Consider the following 25,232-nt stretch of genomic DNA (forward strand, 5'->3'; position numbering starts at 1 on the left):
CCCCCAAACCCCCCCAGGACCCCCGCCCGCCCCCCCGGGTACCTGAGGCTGAAGCGGCACCAGCCCAGGGGCAGGGGGGGCTCCCGGGGGTCCCGGGGGTCGCCCCCCCCCCGCTCACAGCCCTGGCAGAAGCAGCGGCTGCGCCGCGGCTCGGGGGCGAAGTACTCGTCTGCAATGGGGGAAACGGGGTCAGGGACCCCAAAACTGGGTTAGGGACCCCAAAAATGGGTCAGGGACCCCCGAAATGGGGTTAGGGACCCCAAAAATGGGGTTAGGGATCCTAAAAATGGGTCAGGGACCCCCGAAATGGGTCAGGGATCCTAAAAATGGGGCCAGGGACCCCCGAAATGGGGCCAGGGACCTCCGAAATGGGGCCAGGGACCCCCGAAATGGGGTTAGGGATCCTAAAAATGGGGTTAGGGATCCTAAAAATGGGGTTAGGGACCCCCGAAATGGGATTAGGGATCCTAAAAATGGGGTTAGGGACCCCCGAAATGGGTCAGGGACCCCCGAAATGGGGTTAGGGACCCCCGAAATGGGGTCACGGACCCCCAAAATGGGGTTAGGGACCCCCGAAATGGGGTCAGGGACCCCCAAAATGGGGTTAGGGACCCCAAAAATGGGGTCAGGGATCCTAAAAATGGGGTTAGGGATCCTAAAAATGGGTCAGGGACCCCAAAAATGGGGTTAGGGATCCTAAAAATGGGTCAGGGACCCCAAAAATGGGGTTAGGGACCCCCGAAATGGGGTTAGGGACACCAAAAATGGGTTAGGGACCCCCAAAATGGGGTTAGGGACACCAGAAATGGGTCAGGGACCTCAAAAATGGGGTTAGGGACCCCTGAAATGGGGCCAGGGACCCCCGAAATGGGGTTAGAGACCCCAAAAATGGGTCAGGGACCCCCAAAATGGGGTTAGAGACCCTAAAAGTACCCAAAAACTGGGTCAGGGACCCCCATATCCCCCCAAAACCCCCTCAGGACCCCCAAACCCCCCAAACCCCCCCGCCCCACCTGGCAGCAGCAGCACATCCCTGAACCGAGCACACAGGGCCCCCCAAAATCACCCCAAAATCCCATCCAAACCCCCCCAAATCCCACCCAGGACCCCTCAAATCCCACCAGCCCCAAAAACCAAAATCCATCCAAACCCCCAAATCCCACCCAGGACCCCCCAAATCCCACCCAGGACCCCCAAATACCACCCAGGAGCCCCCCAAATCCCACCCAGGACCCCAAAATCCCATCCAAACCCCCCAAAACCAGGACCCTCACCCCCCAAATCCCACCCAGGACCCCAAAATCCCATCCAAACCCCCCTCAAATCCCACCCAGGACCCCCAAATCCCACCCAGGACCCCCAAATCCCCAGGAGCCACCCAGAAGCCCCCACCACCACGCAGCACCTGAACGCCCCCAACCCCCAACCTGCCAGCAGACCCCACCAGGTCCCCAAATCCCCCAAACCCCCCAGCCCCACCGGGCAGCCAGCAGGGCCTGGTAGGGGCAGGGCTGGGGGGGCGCGGGGGGGCCCCAGCTCAGGCTCTCCTTCACCCCTGGGGGGGCACGGGGGGCTCAGAGACCACCCAGACCCCCCCCAAAAAAATCGGGGGGTCCCAAAACCCCCCCTGGCCAAAATTGGGTCCTTCCAGAGCCTCCCCGAGCCCTAAACATTGGGATTTTCTGCCCAAAATTTGGGGGCTTTGACCCCCCCCCAAAAATATCAAATTTTGGGGGTTCAGGTGCCCCAGCTGCCCCGAATTTGGGGTTCCCGACACGATTTTGGGGTTCCTGCCCTTCCCAGCCCCCCGATTTGGGGTCTCAGCCTCCAAATTTGGGGTTCCCCATCCCCAGTTCCCAAAATTTTGGGGTTTCAGCCCCTCCCAACCCCCCACATTTCGGGGTCCCAAACCCCAAAATTTCTGAATCTCCTCTCCCAAATTTTGGCATCGCCCCATTCCAGACCCCCCCAAATTTTGGGGCCCCCCCAATTTTGAGCATCCCAGACACCCCAAATTTCGGGGTCCCACCCCCAATCCTGGGTTCCCAACCCCCCGAATTTTGGAATCCCCCCCAATTTTGGGCTCCCAAACCCCCCAATTTCAGGATCCTCCCCTCCCAATCCCCCAAATGTTGGGGTTCCCCGATTTTGGAGTTCCACAACCCCCCAAATTTTGGTGTTTCTGAAATGTTGAGCCTCCCAGACCCCCCGGATTTCGGGGTCACCCCCAGATTTTGGGGCTCCCAACCCTCCCAGACACCCCAAATTTAGAGGTTCCCCCCAATTTTGGGCTCCCAAACCCCCCCAATTTCAGGATCCTCCCCTCCCAAACCCCCCACAGTTTGGGATTCCCCCCCCCATTTTTGGGGTCCCCCCCCCATAATTTCGGGGTCCCCCCTCACCATCCACCACGTCGGCCTTCTCCACGTCCCCCCGGTTTCGGGGGTCCCCGCTGGGGGAGCCCCCCCCGGCCGGACCCTCGGCCACGATCGTCACCTGGGGGGGGGGAAAGGGGATTTGGGGGGGTCCCGACCCCATTTTGGGGGGTCCCAAACATTTATGGGGGTCCCAGACCCTTTTTGGGGATCCCAGACCCCATTTTGGGGGTCCCCGGGGTTTTTTGGGGTTCCCCGTTTTGGGGTGCCCCCCTCACTTGCTGGCACTGCCCAGCTGTGCCCAGCTGTGTTCAACCCTCTGAATTTGGGGCTTTTTCTCTGATTTTTGGGGTTTTTTGCCCGGTTTTGGTTTTTTTTTTTTTTTCCCCGACTTCTGGGGGTTTTTCCCCCAATTTTTGGGTTTTTTTTCCCCGACCTTTGGATTTTTTTTTCCCCAATTTTTGGGGTTTTTCCCCCGACATTTGGTGTTTCCGGAACCGGGCCCCGATCTCCGATTTTTGTGGGTTTTTGGGGTTCCCCGTTTTCGGGGTGCCCCCCTCACCTGCTGGCACTGCCCGTAGAGGTTCCACATCTGTGCCCAGGTGAGTCTGGGACGGTTCAAACCCCTGAATTTGGGGTTTTTTCCCCTGACTTTTGGGGGGCTTTTTCCCCAACTTTTGGGTTTTTTGGCCCAATTTTTGGTGTTTTTTTCCCCAATTTTTGGTTTTTTTCCCCACGACTTTTGTGCTGGTTTTTTTCCCAGATTTTTGGGGTATTTCCCCCTGATTTTTGGGTATTTTTTTTCCCCGATTTTTGGGATTTTTCCCCCGATTTTCGGGATTTTTGGTGTTTCCGTATTTCGGGAGCCCCCGGGCCGATCTCCGCGGGGTTTTTTGGGGTTCCCCGTTTTCGGGGTGCCCCCCTCACCTGCTGGCACTGCCCGTAGAGGTTCGAGCATTTGGGGGCTTCCCAACGTAGCAGGGGCTGGGCACCCCACGACTGCTGGTACCCCGGATGAAAGTGCTGTCCACCAGCGGCACCCCAGCACGGAGCCGGCCGGGAGCAGCTCCAGCGAGGGCCCGGGCAGATCCCGGATCTGGGGGGGCAAAAATGGGGAAAAATGTGAGATTTGGGGGTTAAATGGGGAAAAATGAGATTTGGGGGTTAAACGTGAAATTTGGGGGGTTAAAAGTGAAATTTGGGGGGTTAAATGTGAAATTTTGGAGGGTTTTGTGGGGTTTTGAGGGGTTTTATGGGGGTTTTGGGGTCACAGATCCCGGCCGGGAGCAGCTCCAGCGAGGGCCCGGGCAGATCTCGGATCTGGGGGGGCAAAAATGGGGAAAAATGTGAGATTTGGGGGGTTAAACGTGAAATTTAGGGGGATTTGGGGTCACAGGTCCCGGCCGGGAGCAGCTCCAGCGAGGGCCCGGGGAGATCTCGGATCTGGGGGGAAAATGGGGAAAATTGGGGTTAAACGTGAAATTTGGGGGGTTAAAAGTGAAATTTGGGGGGTTAAACGTGAAATTTGGGGGGTTAAACGTGAAATTTGGGGGGATTTGTGGGGTTTTATGGGGGTTTTATGGGGGGTCTTAAAGGCGGTTTTGGGGTCTCAGGTCCCGGCCGGGAGCAGCTCCAGCGAGGGGCTGGGGAGATCGCGGATCTGGGGGGCAAAAATGGGGAAAATTGGGGTTAAACGTGAAATTTGGGGGGTTAAAAGTGAAATTTGGGGGTTTTGGGGCGGCTTTGGGGGGATTAGAAAGGACTTTGGGGGGGTTTTGGGGTCACAGATCCCGGCCGGGAGCAGCTCCAGGGAGGGCCCGGGGAGATCCCGGATCTGGGGGGGCAAAAATGGGGAAAATTGGGGTTAAACGTGAAATTTGGGGGGTTAAAAGTGAAATTTGGGGGGTCAGGGGTGGAATTTGGGGGCATTTTGGGGGAGTTTGGGGTCAGCGCCTCCAGGAACCTCCTCCAGGCACTCAAGGGTTAATTTGGGGTATTTTTGGGGGTATTTTTGAGGAAATTTTTGGGATAATTTGGGATTTTTTTGGGGTTATTTCAGGGATATTTTGGGGAATATTTTGGGGGATATTTTTGCAGTAATTTTGGGGACATTTCAGGGATATTTTAAGGGATATTTCAAAGATATTTTCACAATATTTTCAGGATATTTTGGGGATATTTTAGGGGATATTTCTGTGATCTTTTGGGGATATTTTCGGGATATTTCAGGGATATTTTTGGGGATATTTTAGCACATTTTGGGGTATTTTCAGACCTTCCTGGCACTGTGGAACATGGGTCTCCTCTGCAGGATCCAGGCCGGGGTTGGGATATTTTAAGGGATATTTTGGGGATATTTTGGGGATATTTTCAGGATATTTTCAGGATATTTCAGGGATATTTTTGGGGATATTTTAGCACACTTTTAGGACATTTTCCAACCTTCCTGGCGTTGTGGAACACGGCTCGGCGCTGCAGGATCCAGGCCGGGGTTGGGATAATTTGGGATATTTTTGCCGTAATTTTGGGGATATTTTGGGGATATTTTGGGGATATTTTCAGGGTGTTTTCAGGATATTTCAGGGATATTTTCGGGGATATTTTAGGATATTTTTGGGGTGTTTTCCGACCTTCCTGGCGTTGTGGAACACGGCTCGGCGCTGCAGGATCCAGGCCGGGGTTGGGATATTTTAAGGGATATTTTGGGGATATTTTGGGGATATTTTGGGGATATTTCACAGTTATTTTCAGGATATTTCAGGGATATTTTTGGGGATATTTTAGCACACTTTTAGGACATTTTCCGACCTTCCTGGCGTTGTGGAACACGGCTCGGCGCTGCAGGATCCAGGCCGGGGTTGGGATAATTTGGGATATTTTTGCCGTAATTTTGGGGATATTTTGGGGATATTTTGGGGATATTCCAGTGATATTTTGGGGATATTTTCGGGGATATTTTAGGATATTTTTGGGGTGTTTTCTGACCTTCCTGGCGTTGTGGAACGGCTGCAGGATCCAGGCCGGGTTGAAAGATATTTTGGGGAATTTTGGGGATATTTTCAGGGTGTTTTCAGGATATTTCAGGGATATTTTGGGGATATTTTAGCACACTTTTAGACTTTTACCTTCCTGGCGTTCGGGGCTCCGCTGCAGGATCCAGGCCGGCCGCTTGAGGCCGTGGGCGCAGGCCGGCAGGGGGGAGCGGGGGCCCCGGTGACCCCCAGGGCCAGGGAGGAGCTCCACTGCGGGTTCAGGGCGTCGATCTGCACCTGTGACGTCAGCAGTGACGTCACCGGGGCGTGCTGACGTCATCGCCAACCCCCCCAGCGTCCGAGGGAGCCCCCAGTGCCACACAAACCCCCCCAAAATGAACCCACCCCCCCTTGATTGGACCCACTGCGGGTTCAGGGCATCCATCTGCACCTGTGACGTCAGCAGTGACGTCACCAGGGCGCGGTGATGTCATCAGCAGCCCTCAGTGTCCCACAGACCCCCGATGACATCATGACAACCCGCTATGACATCACAGGAGCCTCTGAGCCCTATTGGCCCATCCCCTATGACATCACCACCATCTCCCATGACATCACAGGAATCCTGGATCCCCATTGGCCCATCCCCTATGACATCACCACATCCTGTATTACATCACCACCGTCCCCTATGACATCACTGCACCCCCTATGACGTCACCACCTTCCCAATCCCCGTCCCTCCACCCCCACGTGCCGTATGACGTCACCACCATCCCCTACCACATCGCCACCGCCCCTATGACGTCACCGCCTCCCCAATCCCCTATTGGCCCACCCTCTATGACATCACCGCCACCCCATATGACATCACCACCATCCCCTATGACGTCATCACCTCCTCTATTCCCATTTCCCCACCCCCAATGACATCATAGGAATCCCTGAATCGCCATTGGCCCACCTCCTATGACATCACCGCCACCCCATATGACATCACCACCATCCCCTATGACATCATCACCTCCTCTATTCCCATTCCCTGACCCCTATGATGTCACTGTGTCCCTTATGACATCACCACCATCCCCTATGACATCACCACCATCCCCTATGATGTCATCACCTCCTCTATTCCCATTTCCCCACCCCCGATGACATCATAGGAGTCCCTGAATCGCCATTGGCCCACCTCCTATGACATCACCGCCATCCCCTATGACATCACCATGTCCCCTATGACATCATCATCTCCCTGGTCACCCATTGGCCCATCCCCTATGACGTCACCACGCCCCATACGACATCACCACGCCCCTATGAGGTCACCACCTTCCCAATTCCCTATTGGCCCACCCTCTATGACATCACCACCACCATCCCCTGTGACGTCACCCCGCCCCCCCCGATGACGTCACGGCCGTCGCCATGGTTACCTGGAAGAGGCGCCCCGGGGGGAGGGGCTGCCCCACCAGCACCAGCCCCTGGTTGTAGCTGCTGACGCGCGTGGCCGTGCGCGCCCCGTTGGACAGCAGGATGTTCTTGCCGTGGCAGCCCAGGAACGTCGGGGGGCCCTAAAAATGGGGCACAAATAGAAAATTTGGGGTTTTGGGGAGAATTTGAGGGGTTTTATAGAACTTAAAGGGAATTTTGGGGCGGTTTAAATGGGATTTTGGGGGGGTTTAAGGGGGTTTAAATGGGATTTTGGGGGGTTTGAAAGGGTTAAATGAGAGGAGGGGCAGCAGGGTGTTCTTGCCCTGGCAGCCCAGGAACGTCGGGGGGCCCTAAAAATGGGTCAGAAATAGAAAATTTGGGGTTTTGGGGAGAATTTGAGGGGTTTTATAGAACTTAAAGGGAATTTTGGGCAGGGCGCATGTGTGGTGGGGGTGGGGTTAAGGGGGTTTAAATGGGATTTTGGGGGGTTTGAAAGGGTTAAATGAGAGGAGGGACAGCAGGATGTTCTTGCCCTGGCAGCCCAGGAACGTCGGGGGCCCTAAAAATGGGTCAGAAATAGAAAATTTGGGGTTTTGGGGGAGAATTTGAGGGGTTTTATAGAACTTAAAGGGAATTTTGGGGGGGTTTAAGGGGGTTTAAATGGGATTTTGGGAGGATTTTGGGGGGTCTGAAAGGGTTAAATGAGAGGAGGGGCAGCAGGATGTTCTTGCCCTGGCAGCCCAGGAACGTCGGGGGGCCCTGGATTTGGGTCAGAAATAGAAAATTTGGGGTTTTGGGGAGAATTTGAGGGGTTTTATAGAATTTAAAGGGAATTTTGAGGGGAGGGTGATGGGGGTTTTGGGGGGGTTTAAGGGGGTTTAAATGGGATTTTGGGGGGTTTGAAAGGGTTAAATGAGAGGAGGGGCAGCAGGGTGTTCCTGCCCTGGCAGCCCAGGAATGTCGGGGGGCCCTAAAAATGGGTCAGAAATAGAAAATTTGGGGTTTTGGGGAGAATTTGAGGGGTTTTATAGAATTTAAAGGGAATTTTGGGGCGGTTTAAATGGGATTTTGGGGGTTTTGGGGGTCTGAAAGGGTTAAATGAGAGGAGGGGCAGCAGGATGTTCTTCCCTGGCAGCCCAGGAACGCCGTGGGGCCCTGGATTTGGGTCGAAATAGAAAGGTTTGGGGGTTTAAATTTAAAGGGAATTTTGGGGGTTTAAGGGGGTTTAAATGGGATTTTGGGGGGTTTGAAAGGGTTAAATGAGGGGAGGGGCAGCAGGATGTTCCTGCCCTGGCAGCCCAGGAACGTCGGGGGGCCCTAATTTGGGGGAAACAAATAGAAAATTTGGGGTTTTATAGAATTTAAAGGGAATTTTGGGGGGCTTTAAATGGGATTTTGGGGGGGGGTTTGGGGGGTCTGAAAGGGTTAAAGGGGCGGGGGCAGCAGGGTGTTCCTGCCCTGGCAGCCCAGGAACGTGGGAGGGCCCTGGATTTGGGGTGAAAAAATGAAATTTTGGGGTTTTGGGGAATTTAAAGGGAATTTTGGGGGTTTTTAGGGGGTTCAAATGGGATTTTGGGGGGATTTGAAGGAATTTGGGGGATTTGGGGGGGGGGGTCCCTGAGGGGATTTTGGGGAGGAACTGGGAGGAGCAAAAACCCCCCCAGTGCAAGCACAGCCCCTCCCAGTATAAACCAGTATAACCCAGTATAACCCACTATAAACCAGTATAAACCAGTATAACCCAGTCCATCCCAGTCCCTCCCAGTATAATCCAGTCCATCCCAGTATAATCAGTATAACCAGTATAACCCAGTATAACCCAGTGTAACCCAGCATAACCCGGTGTTAACCAGTATAACCAGTATAACCCAGTCCATCCCAGTACAACCCAGTATAACCCAGTATAACCAGTATAACCAGTATAACCCAGTCCATCCCAGTCCCTCCCAGTATAATCCAGTCCATCCCAGTATAATCAGTATAACCAGTATAACCCAGTATAACCCAGTATAACCCAGTATAACCCAGTGTTAACCAGTATAACCCAGTCCATCCCAGTATAACCCAGTATAACCAGTCCATCCCAGTCCATCCCAGTATAACCCAGTCCATCCCAGTATAACCCAGCTCCCCCAATCCATCCCAGTATAACCCAGTATAACCCAGTATAACCAGTATAACCAGTATAACCCAGTCCATCCCAGTATAACCAGTATAACCCAGCCCAGTTCCCCCCAGCCCCGCCCCTCCCCCTCTCACCCAATCGCCTCCGTCCCCTTCGGGCGGGGGGAGGGGCTGGGGCTCGCTGGGGGAGGGGCTGGGGGAGGGGCTGGGGGTGGGGGAGGGGCCGTCCCCGCCCCCGCCGCCCGCCCCGCCCCCCGCGCTGACGATGGACACGGCCGTGACGCGCCCGTACAGGTCCAGGGCCACGAACGCGTTCTGTGACGTCACACAGAGGGGGAGGGGCGTGAGTAGAGGGGCGAGGAGTGACGTCATGGCCCCGCCCGTAACAGGAAGTGATGGCAAAAAGGGCGGGGGAATGATGTCACAAGGTACCCCCAGGCGTGCCCAGGTGTGCCCCAGATGTGCCCCAGGTGTGAGTTTGTCCCCCACAGATGCCCCCAGGTGTGCCCAGATGTGTCCCAGGTGTGTCCCAGCACCCCCAGGTGTGTCCAGGTATATCTCAGGTGTGCCCCAGGTGCCCCAGATGTACCCCAGGTGTGCCCCAGGTGCCCCAGGTGTGCCCAGCTGTGCCCAGGTGTGCCGTTCCCTCCCCCAGCTGTGCCCAGGTGTGTTGTTTCCCCCCCCAGCTGTGCCCAGGTGTGTGTTTCCCCAGCTGTGCCCCCCAGCTGTGCCCAGGTGTGTTGTTCCCCCCCCCAGCTGTGCCCAGGTGTGTTTTACCCCCCCAGCTGTGCCCAGGTGTGTTTTTACCCCCCAGCTGTGCCCAGGTGTGCCCTTCCCCCCCCAGGTGTTACCTTGGCCACCCCGGTGGCCGCAGGTCCCATGTCCTGCCCGTCCACCACCAGGTGCAGGGAATCGTCCGGGCCCCGGCGCACGCCCAGCCGGTTCCCCACCTGAGAGAGACCAAAATGGCACAAATTCAACCCAAAATATCCCAAATTTAACCCAAATCCATCCCCAGCCGGTTCCCCACCTGAGAGAGACCAAATGTACCCAAAACTGCCCGATTTCAACCCAAAAACGCTCCCCACATCCATCCCTAGATAGTTGCCCACCTGAGAGACAGAATTGATCCAAAATTGCCCACATTTACCCCAAATTATCCCCCATATCAATCCCCAGGTGACCCCAGGTGACCCCAAATTCCACACAGGTGAGCCAAGGTGCCCCCAAACCCCACACAGGTGACGCCAGATCCCCCCCAGGTGACCCCACTGACCGTCAGTCTTTCCAGGCTGATGCCATAGTTGTGGCGCACCTGGGCCCAGGTGAGTTCAGGTAACCCCAAATCTCCCCGAACCTCCCCCAGGTGACCCCAAGCCCCTCCCAGGTGAGCCCAGCCCCCCCAGGTGACCCCACTGACCGTCAGTCTGTCCAGGCTGACGCCGTAGTTGTGCCGCACCTGGTTCCCGTTGTGCCGCACCTCGGCCCCGGTGACCGCCCAGGTGGGCGGGGCCGGCAGGTCCAGCAGGGAGGGGGGCAGGGCGGGGGGGCCGGGGGGGGGCAGGGCCGTCAGCCCCACCCTCAGTGACCCCGCCCACCGCTCGTCCAGGGCCTCGATGCGCACCTGGACAGGTGAGACGGGCACAGGTGAGACTGGGACACTCCTGGGACACACCTGGGACACACCTGGGATTCACCTGGGACAGGTGAGGGTGAGGGGAGGGCCCTGAACACGCCTGGGATGGGCGGGGCTTAGCCCTGATCACACCTGGGATGGGCGGGGCTTAGCCCTGATCACACCTGAGATGGGCGGGGTTTAACCATGAACACGCCTGGGATGGGCGGGGCTTAGCCCTGATCACACCTGGGATGGGCGGGGCTTAGCCGTGTATCACAACCCTGGGATGGGCGGGGCTTAGCCCTGACACACCATGAGATGGGCGGCGCTTCGGCCGTGAACACGCCTGGGTGGGCGGGGCTTAGCCCTGATCACACCTGGGATGGGCGGGGTTTAACCATGAACACGCCTGGGATGGGCGGGGCTTATCCCTGGGCTGGGCCGGGCACAGGTGAGCCCGGAACTCACCTGGGGGTGTCAGTCAAGCTGTGGAGGGGGCGGCAGTTATTGGTGTGGAAAGCCACCCCAATGGCGCACACGACACACAAAGTAATGGCAGGTCATTCCCATCCCATTCTGGCCACAAGCGAGGCTGTGACCCAGCGACACCTTTGATAGTTTTGTGATGGTAGTGCAATGTCGTGTGATGGTAGTGTGATGCGTGTGTGGTCAGTGTGGTGTTCTGGCCACAGCACCCGGCAGGCGTAGCGGCCCCCGCGGGCACAACGGTCGTTGTCAGTGTGGTAAGGGTATGGCAGTGTGGTCAGTGGTGTGGTCAGTGCAGCCCGTTGGGAGCGTGGAAGCGCTGGCATGGAGCAGTACCAGTGTGGTCAGTGTGATGGCAGTGCTGGCAGTGTGGTAGCCCGTGGTCACACTGGCAGACGTGGCGCGCCAGGCCCCCGCGGGTACACAGAGTGGTATTGGAGTGTGGTGTAGGGCTGGTGTGGTCAGTGCGGTCATGTTCTGGCCACAGCAGTCATGGCGCTGGCACGGCCCCGGAGCTGCGGACACAGCCAAGGGTCAGTGTGGTCAGTGTGGTGGTCAGTGGTCACGGTAATGGTCAGTGTGGTGGTCAGTGTGGTCATGGGTAATGTGGTCAGTGTAATGGTCAGTGTGGTGGTCAGTGTGTGGTCAGTGCAATGGTCAGTGTGATGGTCAGTGTGGTGGTCAGTGTGGTGGTCAGTGTAATGGTCAGTGTGGTGGTCAGTGTAATGGTCAGTGTGGTGGTCAGTGTAATGGTCAGTGTGGTGGTCAGTGTGGTGGTCAGTGTGGTGGTCAGTGTAATGGTCAGTGTGGTGGTCAGTGTAATGGTCAGTGTAATGGCGTGTGGTGGTCAGTGTGGTGGTCAGTGTGATGGTCAGTGTGGGGGTGTGTGGTGGGTGGTCAGTGTAATGGTCAGTGTGGTGGTCAGTGTGGTGGTCAGTGTGGTGGTCAGTGTGGTGGTCAGTGTGGTGGTCAATGGTCACTGGGGACAGTGTGATGGTCAGTGGTCAGTGCGGTGCTCAGTGGTGTGGGGGCAATGGTCAGTGTGGACAGTGTAATGGTCAGTGTGGTCAGTGGTGTGGGGGATGGTAATGGCGGAGGAGTCATGGGAGAGGCACCTTCCAGTCCCTCCCAATATAACCCAGTACAAACCAGCCCAAACCAGTATAAACCAGTATAAACCAGCCCAAACCAGTATAAACCAGCCCAAACCAGCCCAAACCAGTACAAACCAGTACAAACCAGTATAAACCAGTATAAACCAGCCCAAACCAGTATAAACCAGTACAAACCAGTATAAACCAGTACAAACCAGTATAAACCAGCCCAAACCAGTATAAACCAGTGCAAACCAGTATAAACCAGCCCAAACCAGTATAAACCAGCCCAGTACAAACCAGCCCAAACCAGTATAAACCAGCCCAAACCAGTATAAACCAGTCCCTCCCCGTGCTCCCAGTCCGTACCTGGTGAAGGGGGCGGGGCTTTGTCCGGCCCCGCCCCCGGGCTCTGGCTGTTGTCCGTGGGGCCGGGGGCGCCGGTCAGGGACACCTGGACACACTGACCATAGAGATCCACCACGGCGTACACCTCTGGGGACACGGGGACACCTGTGTCACCTCAGTGTCACCTCAGTGTCACCTGTGTCACCTGAGTGTCACCTGAGTGTCACCTGGACACACTGACCATAGAGATCCACCAGCGTACACCTCTGGGGACACACCTGAGTGTCACCTGTGTCACCTCTGTGTCACCTGTGTCACCTCAGTGTCACCTGTGTGTCACCTTAGAGACACCTGTGTGTCACCTGTGTCACCTGGACACACTGACCATGGAGATCCACCACGGCGTACACCTCTGGGGACACGGGGACACCTGTGTCACCTCAGTGTCACCTCAGTGTCACCTGTGTCACCTGAGTGTCACCTGGACACACTGACCATAGAGATCCACCACGGCGTACACCTCTGGGGACACGCCTGAGTGTCACCTGTGTGACCTCAGTGTCACCTGTGTGTCACCTGTGTGTCACCTGTGTGTCACCTGTGTCATCTGTGTGACCTTAGAGACACCTGTGTGTCACCTGTGCCACCTCAGGGTCACCTGAGTGTCACCTGAGTGTCACCTGTGTCATCTGTGCGACCTTAGAGACACCTGAGTGTCACCTGCGTCACCTCAGGGTCATCTCAGTATCACCACCCTCATGCCCCCCAACACCCCCCAATGTCCCCAGCGTCCCCAATCCCCCGGATGTCCCCAACGCCCTGACTGTCCCCAGTGTCCCCGGCTGTCCCCAGTGTCCCCATTGTCCCCAAACCCCCAGTGTCCCCAGTGTCCCCAATGGCCCGGCTGTCCCCAGTGTCCCTAATGTCCCCAGTCCCCCGGATGTCCCCAATCCCCGGGTGTCCCCAGTGCCCCCAGTGTCCCCAGAGTCCCCAGTGCCCCCAGTGTCCCCAATCCCCCAATGTCCCCAGTGTCCCCAATCCCCCGGATGTCCCCAATCCCCCGGATGTCCCCAGCGCCCCAGTGTCCCCAGTGTCCCCAGAGTCCCCAGTGCCCCCAGTGTCCCCAACGCCCCGGCTGTCCCCAATGTCCCCAATCCCCCGACTGTCCCCAATGCCCCCAGTGTCCCCAGTGTCCCCAGAGTCCCCAGTGTCCCAAATGCCCCCAATGCCCCCAATGCCCCCAATCCCCCGGGTGTCCCCAGTGTCCCCAGTGCCCCGGATGTCCCCAACGCCCCGGGTGTCCCCAGTGTCCCCAGTGTCCCCAGTGTCCCCGCGTACCTGGTGGCAGCCCCGAGCAGGCCACGCCCTGGTCGGTGCCATCGATGAAGTAGCGCAGGTCCCCTCCCCCCGTGCGCATCATGCCCGTCGCCGCCCCGTGCGGCCACGTCCAGCGGTAGTTGTTCCTCATGGTGTTCCCGTCCTGCATGATGGCCGTGCCACTGCGGGGGGACATGGGGACATCATTGGGGACATCACTGGGGACACGGCCCTGACACAGCCACGGGGACAGACACACAGCCATGGGGACACAGGGACATTGGGGACACAGGGACAGGTCACAGCCGTGGTTATCCCTCATGGTGTTCCCGTCCTGCATGATGGCCGTGCCACTGCGGGGACATCGCGGGGACATCATTGGGGACATTGGGGACATCATTGGGGACATCATTGGGGACATCATTGGGGACACAGCCCTGACACAGCCATGGGGACACAGGGACAGGTCACAGCCGTGGTTATCCCTCATGGTGTTCCCGTCCTGCATGATGGCCGTGCCACTGCGGGGACATCGTGGGGACATCATTGGGGACATTGGGGACACTGGGGACACGGCCCTGACACAGCCATGGGGACAGGAATGGGGACACAGGGACAGGAACAGGGACAGACACACAGCCATGGGGACACAGGGACACAGGGACATTGGGGACACAGGGACAGGTCACAGCCGTGGTTGTCCCTCATGGTGTTCCCGTCCTGCATGATGGCCGTGCCACTGCGGGGGGGACATGGGGACATCATTGGGGACATTGGGGACATGGCCACGGGGACAGACACACAGCCATGGGGACACAGGGACATTGGGGACACAGGGACAGGTCACAGCCGTAGTTGTCGCGCATGGTGTTCCCATCCTGCATGATGGCCGTGCCACTGCCGTGGGGACATGGGGACATCATTGGGGACATTGGGGACATCATTGGGGACATCGTGGGGACATCATTGGGGACATTGGGGACATGGCCACGGGGACAGACACACAGCCATGGGGACACAGGGACATTGGGGACACAGGGACAGGTCACAGCCGTGGTTATCCCTCATGGTTTGTCCTGCATGATGGCGCGCACATTTGGGGGACATGGGGACATCATTGGGGACATTGGGGACACTGGGGACACGGCCCTGACACAGCCATGGGGACAGGAATGGGGACACAGGAACAGGAAAAGGGACAGACACACAGCCATGGGGACACAGGGACGGGGACATTGGGGACGCCTCAATGTGGACACGGCCACAGGGACACCACAGGGACATGAGGGGACACGAGGGGACACCTCCCTGTCCCTCATGCTGCGGCGCTTGGGGACACACAGGGACCCTTGGGGACAATCAGGGACCCTTTGGGGACACCCAGGACACCCCAGGGTCCCTTGGGGACAACTGGGGACCCTTGGGGACAGTCAGGGACCCTCAGGGAACCCGTGACCCAGCAGAACGCCCTGGGGACATCGGTGGCCCTTGGGGACAGTGGTGTCCCCAGGTGTCCCCACCTGAGCATCCAGGTGTCGTAGTCGATGTCCGTCATGGTGTTGGGGAACTCCAGGTCCTCGGGGCGGATGGCGGTGACACCTGCGGGGACACCTCGGTCACCCCGGGTCCCCCTGAGTGTCCCCAATGTCCCCCCAGATGTCCCCAACATCCCCAAACATCCCTGATGTCCCCAACCCCCTCAATGTCCCCAAACCCCCAAATGTCCCCCAGTGTCCCCAATTCCCCAGTGTCCCCCAATGTCCCCAAACCCCAAATGTCCCTCAACGTCCCCAAATGTCCCCAATGTCCCCAACCCCCCCAGTGTCTCCAATTCCCCCCAGACGTCCCCAAATGTCCCCGATGTCCCCCCAGGTGTCCCCAGTGTCCCCTCACCGGCCTCGATGGACCCCGACCATCGATCCACCATCTTCTGGATGACGATCTCAAACAGCTCCCCGTCCCGCAGGGCCCTGGGACACCCCAAAAACGGGGAAATCACCCCAAAAATCAGAGCTGGGACACCCCAAAAATGGGACACCCCAAAAACGGGGAAATCACCCCAAAAATCAGAGCTGGGACACGCCAAAAACGGGGAAATCACCCCAAAAATCAGAGCTGGGAAACCCCAAAAATGGGACAACCCAAAAACCGGGAAATCACCCCAAAAATCAGAGCTGGGACACCCCAAAAACCGGGAAATTACCCCAAAAATCAGAGCTGGGAAACCCCAAAAATGGGACACCCCAAAAACCGGGAAATCACCCCAAAAATCAGAGCTGGGACACCCCAAAAATGGGGAAATAATCCCAAAAATGGGGCACCCAAAAAACCGGGAAATCACCCCAAAAATCAGAGCTGGGAAACCCCAAAAATGGGTAAATGATCCCAAAAACCAGGAAATCACCCCAAAAATCAGAGCTGGGACACCCCAAACCCAGGGACACCCCAAAAACAGGGAACGGTTGGGTTTGGGGTGGGATTGGGGGATTTTAATGGGGTTTTTTGGGACTTCACAATTTTAGGATTCCTGGGTGGATTTCTTTGGGGATTTTTTTGGATTTTTGGCTATTTTGGGATATTTTGGGCCCGCTCATCGGTTGGAGATGACGATGGCGTCGTTGAACTCGGAGCGGCAGTTCTGGTTGCATTTGGGGGATTTTATCGGGGATTTTTCCATTTTTTTGGGATTTCACCGTTCCTGGGTGGATTTTTTGGGGATTTTTTGGCTATTTTTGGGATACTTTGGGCCCGCTCATCGGGTTGGAGATGACGATGGCGTCGTTGAACTCGGAGCGGCCGTTCTGGCCGGGTTTGGGGGATTTTAACGGGGATTTTTCCATTTTTTTGGGGATTTTTCCATTTTTTGGGGATTTCACCATTCCTGGGTGGATTTTTTGGGGACTTTTTTTGATTTTTGGCTATTTTGGGATACTTTGGGCCTGCTCACCGGTTGGAGATGACGACGGCGTCGTTGAACTCGGAGCGGCCGTTCTGGTTGCATTTGGGGGATTTTAAGGGGGTTTTTCCATTTTTTTGGGATTTCATCATTCCTGGGTGGATTTTTTTGGGGATTTTTTTGATTTTGGGATATTTTGGGCCCGCTCACCGGTTGGAGATGACGATGGCGTCGTTGAACTCGGAGCGGCCGTTCTGGCCGGGTTTGGGGGATTTTAACGGGGATTTTTCCATTTTTTTGGGGATTTTTCCATTTTTTGGGGATTTCACCATTCCTGGGTGGGTTTTTGGGGACTTTTTTTGATTTTTGGCTATTTTGGGATACTTTGGGCCCGCTCACGGGTTGGAGATGACAATGGCGTCGTTGAACTCGGAGCGGCAGTTCTGGTTGCATTTGGGGGATTTTAACGGGGATTTTTCCATTTTTTTGGGGATTTTTCCATTTTTTTGGGGATTTTTCCATTTTTTTGGGGATTTTTCCATTTTTTGGGGATTTCACCGTTTCTGGGTGGATTTTTTGGGGGATTTTTTTTGGATTTTGGGCTATTTTGGGCCCGCTCATCGGTTGGAGATGACAATGGCGTCGTTGAACTCGGAGCGGCCGTTCTGGCCGGGTTTGGGGGATTTTAACGGGGATTTTTCCATTTTTTTGGGGATTTTTCCATTTTTTGGGGATTTCACCGTTCCTGGCTGGATTTTTTTGGGGATTTTTTTTGATTTTGGGATATTTTGGGCCCGCTCACCGGTTGGAGATGACGATGGCGTCGTTGAACTCGGAGCGGCCGTTCTGGCCGGGTTTGGGGGATTTTAACGGGGATTTTTCCATTTTTTTGGATTTTTCCATTTTTTTGGGATTTCACCGTTCCTGGGTGGATTTTTTGGGGGATTTTTTTTGATTTTTGGCTATTTTGGGATACTTTGGGCCCGCTCACCGGTTGGAAATGACGATGGCGTCGTTGAACTCGGAGCGGCCGTTCTGGCCGGGTTTGGGGGATTTTAACGGGGATTTTTCCATTTTTTTGGGGATTTTTCCATTTTTTGGGGATTTCACCATTCCTGGGTGGATTTTTTGGGGACTTTTTTGATTTTTGGCTATTTTGGGATACTTTGCCGCTCACGGTTGGAATGACGATGGCGTCGTTGAACTCGAGCGCCGTTCTGGTTGCATTTGGGGGGATTTTAACGGGTTTTTCCTTTGGGATTTCACCGTTTCTGGGTGGATTTTTTGGGGGATTTTTTTTGGATTTTGGGCTATTTTGGGCCTGCTCATCGGTTGGAGATGACGATGGCGTCGTTGAACTCGGAGCGGCCGTTCTGGCGGTTTGGGGGATTTTAACGGGGGATTTTTCCATTTTTGGGGATTTTTCCATTTTTTGGGGATTTCACCATTCCTGGGTGGGTTTTTTGGGGACTTTTTTTGATTTTTGGCTATTTTGGGATACTTTGGGCCCGCTCACCGGTTGGAGATGACGATGGCGTCGTTGAACTCGGAGCGGCAGTTCTGGCCGGGTTTGGGGGATTTTAACGGGGATTTTTCCATTTTTTTGGGGATTTTTCCATTTTTTGGGGATTTCACCATTCCTGGCTGGATTTTTTTGGGGATTTTTTTTGATTTTGGGATATTTTGGGCCCGCTCACCGGTTGGAGATGACGATGGCGTCGTTGAACTTGGAGCGGCAGTTCTGGTTTCATTTGGGGGATTTTAACGGGGATTTTTCCATTTTTTGGGGATTTCACCATTCCTGGGTGGATTTTTTGGGGACTTTTTTTGAATTTTTGGCTATTTTGGGATACTTTGGGCCCGCTCACCGGTTGGAGATGACGATGGCGTCGTTGAACTCGGAGCGGCCGTTCTGGTTGCATTTGGGGGATTTTAACGGGGTTTTTCCATTTTTTTGGGATTTCACCGTTCCTGGGTGGATTTTTTTGGGGATTTTTGGCTATTTTGGGATACTTTGGGCCCGCTCACCGGTTGGAGATGACGATGGCGTCGTTGAACTCGGAGCGGCCGTTCTGGTTGCATTTGGGGGATTTTAACGGGGGTTTTCCATTTTTTGGGATTTCACCGTTCCTGGGTGGATTTTTTGGGGATTTTTGGCTATTTTGGGATACTTTGGGCCCGCTCACCGGTTGGAGATGACGATGGCGTCGTTGAACTCGGAGCGGCAGTTCTGGCGCAGCGCCGTGCGGCCGCCGTTGGTGATGACGGCGTTGGCGCCGTGCAGCCGGTGGAAGCGCAGGTCGCTCGGCGACGCGCCCGGGGACGCGCCCTCGGGGCTGCCACCGCCGCTGTCACCCTCCGAGCCGTCCCCCAGCAGCGACGGCACCTCTGGGGACGCCACAGGGGGCTCGGGGATGGCCCTGATGTCCCCCGGTGTCCCACAGGGTCCCCCAAATGCTCTGCGTGTCCCCAAAGTCCTTCAAGATCTTTCATGTCCCAAAACACCGAACTCTCCTCGTGTCCCCAATGTCCCCATTGTCCCCAAGGTCCCCGATGTCCCCAATGTCCCCAATGTCCCCAGTGTCCCTCAATGTCTCCAAGGTCCCCAATGTCCCCATTACCCCAACATCCCAAACGTCCCCAACGTCCTAAAATGACCCAAATAACCCCAAAGTCCCCAACGTCCTCAATGATCCCAATGTCCCCGATATCCCCAAAATGCTTTGATGTCCCCAACGTCCCTAATGTCCCAAATCCCCCGATGTCCCCAATGCCCTCAATCCCCCAATGTCCCCAATATCCCCAACGTCCCCAATCCCCACAGTGTCCCCAATGTCTCCATTAGCCCCAATGTCCCCAATGTCCCCAATCCCCATAGTGTCCCCAATGCCCTCAACGTCCCCAATATTCCCAACATCCCCAATCCCCCAACGTCCCCATTCCCCCCAACGTCCCCAATGTCCCCAAGGTGCCACCCACCTCCCTCGTCCACGATGGTGGCCTGTGCCGCCTGCCCGTACAGGTCCTGACCCCAACGTCCCCAATGTCCCCAATGTCTCCAATCCCCTCAATGTCCCCATTGCCCCCAACGTCCCCAATGTCCCCAAGGTGCCACCCACCTCCCTCGTCCACGATGGTGGCCTGTGCCGCCTGCCCGTACAGATCCACCACGGCGTACACGTTGGGGGGCACGTTCCAGGCCGCGGGGCCCTGGGCGACGCCGTTGACGAAGAAGTGCAGGGTGCCATCGTCCCTGCGCACCACGCCCACCGTGTCCCCCGCCTGCGGGGACAGCGACGCCCACAGGGACGTGTCCCCACTGCCGCCAGCACGCCCCGGTGGCTCCGGCGGCCGCGGCGGCCGCGGTGTCCCCACCTTGAGGCGGTCCAGGTTGTGGCCGTACTCGTCCAGCACGGTGGTGCCGTTGTGCATGACCCCGTTACCGGTCATCATCCACGTGCCTGGGGACAGCGGGGACATTGGGGACATTGGGGACACTGGGGACACTGAGGGGATTCAGGACACTGGGGACTTTGGGAGGGTTCAGGACATTGGGGACATTGGGAACACTGGGGGGATTGGGGGCATTGAGGACAGCGGGGGGACTGGGGACAATGGGGACACTGCGGGGTTGGGATGGTGACACTGAGGGGACACTGGATGACCTGAGGTGACACAGGTAGCGAGGTAAACGGAGGAGGTTTGTGTGGGGGTTGGGATGGTGACACTGAGGTGACACGAGGTGACACACCTGGCGCAGGTTGGTCATGGTGGGGTTGGGATGGTGACACTGAGGTGACATTGAGGTGACACAGGTGACACACCTGAGCGCAGGTTGGTCATGGTGGGGTTGGGATGTGACATTGAGGTGACACTGAGGTGACCTGAGGTGACACAGGTGACACACCTGAGCGCAGGTTGGTCATGGTGGACGGCAGCTGCAGGTAGGCGGGGTTGTGGGTGGTGACGCCGATCTCGATGGACCCCGCCCACTTGTCCACCATCTTGTCCAGGCGCACCTGGAACAGCTCGTTGTCCCCGAGGGGCCGCGCGCTCAGCACCACGCCGTGGTTGAAGTCATCCGTGGCGCTGGGGACAGTGGGGACATTGGGGACAGTGGGGACATTGGGGACATGGGGACAGTGGGGACATCGAGGACATGGGGGACAGTGGGCACATTGGGGACAATGCCCTCCAGTGTCCCCGCTGTCCCCAGTGCCCCCACTGTCCCCATGGTCACTCACTGCGGCCACAGCGCTGTCTGGCCCTCATTGACCCCAATGTCCCCCCAATGTCCCTGCTACCCCCAATGTCCCCAGTGCCCCTGTTCACCCCAATGTCCTCAATCCCCCAATGTCCCCAGTGCCCCTGGTCCCCAATGTTCCCAATGTCCCCACTGTCCCCATGTCCCCGTGGTCACTCACTGCGGCCGCAGCACTGTCCGGCCCTCGTTGACCACAACGTCCCCACTGTCCCCATGTCCCCAATGTCCCCATGGTCACTCACTGCGGCCGCAGCACTGTCCGGCCCTCACTGACCCCAACGTCCCCACTGTCCCCATGTCCCTACTGACCCCAATGTCCCCATGTCCCCACGGTCACTCACTGCGGCCGCAGCGCCATCTGGCCCTCACTGACCACAACGTCCCCACTGACCACAATGTCCCCAATGTCCCCAATGTCCCGCAGTTCACCACGCCCCACGTCCTCACCCTCGTTGCCACTGTCCAGCCCTCACTGACCACAATGTGGGTCGAACCGCATGCCCCACGGCCCCACGTGCTGGCGGTCACTCCGGTGGCGTGGCGCGCGTCCGCGCCTCCTGCGGACCCCAATGGCCCCATGATGGCACTGCGGCCGCAGCACCATGGTGTGGTCACATGGCCACAACGTCCCCACTGACCACAATATCCCCAATGTCCCCACGTCCCCGCGGTCACTCACTGCGGCCGCGGCGCCGTCCGGCCCTCGTTGACCACGGCCGCCTTCTGGCCGCAGTTGGGGTGGAACAGCAGACACGCGGGGGGGGACCCGGCGGGCTTGGGGGCACCGGGACAGTGGCGGGGGACCGGGGCACTGCGGACATGGGGACACTGGGGACAGGGCACGGGATGGGACATGGGGACACGCGGGACAGGGGACGCTGTGGGGGTGTGGGTGCACGATGGGACACTTGGGGGACATGGGGACATCCGGACATGGGGTCCACCCGGGACAGGACACCACCTGGGACATGGGGGACATGGCGGGACACGGGGACATGGAGGGGACACGGGGACACCGCGGGGACATGGGGACACCGTGGGGACACGGGGACATGGCCGGGACATGGGAAGGGGGACAGGGGACATGGGGACACGGGACATGGGGACACTGCAGGGACATGGGGACACGGGGACACTGCGGGGACATGGGGACACTGCGGGGACATGGGGACACTGCGGGGACATGGGGACACGGGGACACTGGGGACATGGGGACACCCGGGGACATGGCCGGGACATGGGGACACTGCGGGGACATGGGGACACTGCGGGGACATGGGGACACTGCGGGGACATGGGGACATGGCGGGGACACGGGGACATGGCAGGGGCATGGGGACACTGCAGGGACACGGGGACACTGCAGGGACACGGGGACACGGCCGGGACACGGGGACACGGCCGGGACACGGGGACACTGCGGGGACATGGGGACATGGCCGGGACACTCGGGGACACGGGGACACTGCGGGGACATGGGGACACTGCGGGGACATGGGGACACTGCAGGGACATGGGGACACTGCGGGGACATGGGGGGACATGGGGCCATAGTGGCGGCACTAGGGACATGGCAGCGGTGGCACTGGGGGCGTGGGACATGGCAGGGACATGGGGACATGGAGAGGACACCAGGACAGGAGGGACATGGGGACACCACAGGGACACGGGGACATGGTGGTGGCACCGGGGGACGGGCAGGGACAGCAGGGACACGGAGGGGACAGCCAAGGGGACGCGGCGGTGGTGGCACCGGGGACATGGCAAGGACAGTGGGGACACCAGGGGTGCATTTTGGGGGGTTTTGGGGTGATTTGGGGAGTTTCGGGAGTTCTGGGGATCCTGGTTCAAGGTGGGGTTTGGGGCAGATTTTTGGGGTGAATCTGGGGCTTTTCGGGATCCTGGTTTGGGGTGGGGTTTGGGGTGAATTTGGGGGTTTTGGGGTCAGCTCTGGGTTCCCGATTCAGGGTGGATTTAGGGAAGGTTTTGGGGGAATTTGGGGGTTTTTGGGGTGGGTTTTGGGGTTTTTGGGGTCAGCTCTGGGTTCCCAGCTCAGGGTGGATTTAGGGAGGGTTTTGGGGTGAATTTGGGGGTTTTTGGGGCCCCACCTTGGTCCACGCCGTTGATGTAGAAGTGCAGGGCGTTGTTGGCCTTCCGGGTCAGCCCGATGTGGTCACCCTCCTGCGGGGACAGCCGGGGTCAACCCGACCCCAAAACTGCCAGGATTCACCCCAAAAAATCACCCCAACCCCAAATTCACCCAAAACTGCCAGGATTCCCCCAAACCCCCCCCCAACCCCAACCCCCAAAAAAATTCACCCCAAAACCAAAACCCCAAAACGATTCACCCCAAAACCCCAAAGTTCACCCCAAAACTCACCCCAAAACTGCCAGAATTCACCCCAAAACCCCAAATTCACCCCAAAACCCCAAATTCACCCCAAAACCCCCAAATTCACCCCAAAACTGCCAGAATTCACCCCAAAACCCCAAATTCACCCCAAAACCCCCTAAATTCACCCCAAAACACCAAAATTCACCCCAAAACTGCCAAAATTCACCCCAAAACTGCCAGAATTCACCCCACAAGCAATTCACCCCAAATTCCCCCAAAACTGCCAAGAATCACCCCAAACCCCCAAATTCACCCCAAAACTGCCAGAATTCACCCCAAAACACCCAAATTTACCTCCAAACCCCCAAATTCACACTGCCAGAATTCACCCCAAACCCCCAAATTCACCCCAAAACTGCCAGAATTCACCCCAAAACACCCAAATTTACCTCCAAACACCCAAATTCACCCCAAAACACCCAAATTTACCTCCAAACCCCCAAAATTCACCCCCAAAACCCCCAAATTCACCCCAAAACCCCCAAATACACCTCCAAACCCCCAAATTCACCCCAAAACTGCCAGAATTCACCCCAAAACACCCAAATTTACCTCCAAATCCCCCAAAATTCACCCCAAAACCCCCATGTGGGTCCCCAGGGACCCCAGGATGGGTTGGGGACAACAGAGGAAGGGAAAATTTCGGAGCACCCCAAAAATTTGGGGGGTTCTGGGGGTCCCAAATGGGAAATTGGGGGATTTTGGGGGCACCCTAAAAATTCGGGGGGTTCTGGGGGGCTTTGAGGGTCCCGTGGGTGGATTTTGGATGGATTTGGAGGAATTTGGGGCTTCGAAAATTAAAATCCCTGAAGCAAAATTATCAGAATTTCTCTATCTGAAGGAGATTTTTTTTAGGGGATTTTTGGGATTTTGGGGTGTCAAGGGCTCCTCCCGATTTTGGGGCGCTCGGAGCAGATTTTGGGGGAATTTTGGGGCTTAAAATGAGAAATTTGGGAGGTAAAATAATTCAAATTTCTGCAACACAAAGAGATTTTTTTGGGGGGATTTTTGGGATTTTGGGGTGTCCAGGGCTCCCCCCGATTTTGGGGTGCCCGGAGTGGATTTTGGGGGTCCCGTGGGTGGATTCTGGGTGGATTTTGGGGTTTTTTGGGGTCACCTGCAGCTCGTCCAGGCTGAACTCGCAGTACTCCCGGCGCGTCCCTTTGCCGTTGGTCAGGATCCCGCAGCCGCTCATCATGATCGTCCCTGGCAGAAAAATTCACATTTTGGGGCATTTTATGGGATTTTGGGGCATTTTCTGGAAATTCTGGGACATTTTCCAGGGATTTGGGGACGTTTTCTGGGAGATTTAGAGCATTTTCTGGAAATTTTAGGGGAATTTCTAAAAATTTTGAGAGATTTTCTGGAAATTTCAGGAGATTTTCCAGGAACTTCAAGGCATTTCCTAGAAATTTTGGGAGATTTTCTGGGAATTTTAGGGCATTATCCAGAAACGTTGAAGGATTTTTTTGGGAAATTTTATGGGATTTTTCAGAGATTTTTAGGGATTTTCCCAGCATTTTTGGGGCATTTTCCCAGGATTTTTTAGGATTTTTTTTCCCAGGAGCTCATGGGTATTTTCTCAGGATTTTTGGGGTTGTTTCTCAGAACTCCTGAAGTGTTTCCCCAGGATTTCAGGGATTTTTTTTTTTCCCAGAATTTTTGGGGCTATTTCCCAAAATTTTGGGGTGTTTTCTCAGCTGTTTTGGGAAACGTTTGCCCGAATTTTTGGGGCTATTTCTCTGGATTTTCAGGGATATTTTCCCCGGATTTTTGGGGGTTGTTTCCCAGGAGTTTGGGGATGTTTCCCAGAATTTTCAGGAATGTTTCCCCACGATTTTTGGGGTTATTTCCTGAGATTTTTGGACTGTTTTCCCCAGGATTTTTGGAGTTGTTTCCTGGGATTTCA

The 25,232-nt window shown here is 56.5% G+C and overlaps 1 protein-coding gene across 1 annotated transcript in view; it reads right to left on the reverse strand.

The window, feature by feature from the left end:
- Positions 1-25,232, reverse strand: part of NEURL4 (neuralized E3 ubiquitin protein ligase 4) — a 35,998-nt gene that overhangs the window by 3,241 nt on the left and 7,525 nt on the right. The window contains 24 exon segments of the mRNA XM_030970048.1: positions 43-169; positions 1,406-1,427; positions 1,485-1,555; positions 2,403-2,496; positions 3,303-3,471; positions 5,184-5,231; positions 5,541-5,644; positions 6,784-6,921; positions 9,041-9,220; positions 9,757-9,855; positions 10,326-10,529; positions 11,346-11,524; positions 12,473-12,598; positions 13,790-13,914; positions 14,609-14,665; positions 15,289-15,367; positions 15,662-15,738; positions 18,851-19,052; positions 19,784-19,946; positions 20,040-20,125; positions 20,572-20,753; positions 21,608-21,702; positions 23,032-23,109; positions 24,441-24,529. Of these exon segments, the coding sequence (XP_030825908.1) occupies positions 43-169; positions 1,406-1,427; positions 1,485-1,555; positions 2,403-2,496; positions 3,303-3,471; positions 5,184-5,231; positions 5,541-5,644; positions 6,784-6,921; positions 9,041-9,220; positions 9,757-9,855; positions 10,326-10,529; positions 11,346-11,524; positions 12,473-12,598; positions 13,790-13,914; positions 14,609-14,665; positions 15,289-15,367; positions 15,662-15,738; positions 18,851-19,052; positions 19,784-19,946; positions 20,040-20,125; positions 20,572-20,753; positions 21,608-21,702; positions 23,032-23,109; positions 24,441-24,529 (2,794 nt within the window).

This window comes from Camarhynchus parvulus, unplaced genomic scaffold, assembly GCF_901933205.1.
Source record: "Camarhynchus parvulus unplaced genomic scaffold, STF_HiC, whole genome shotgun sequence".
NCBI lineage: Eukaryota > Metazoa > Chordata > Aves > Passeriformes > Thraupidae > Camarhynchus > Camarhynchus parvulus.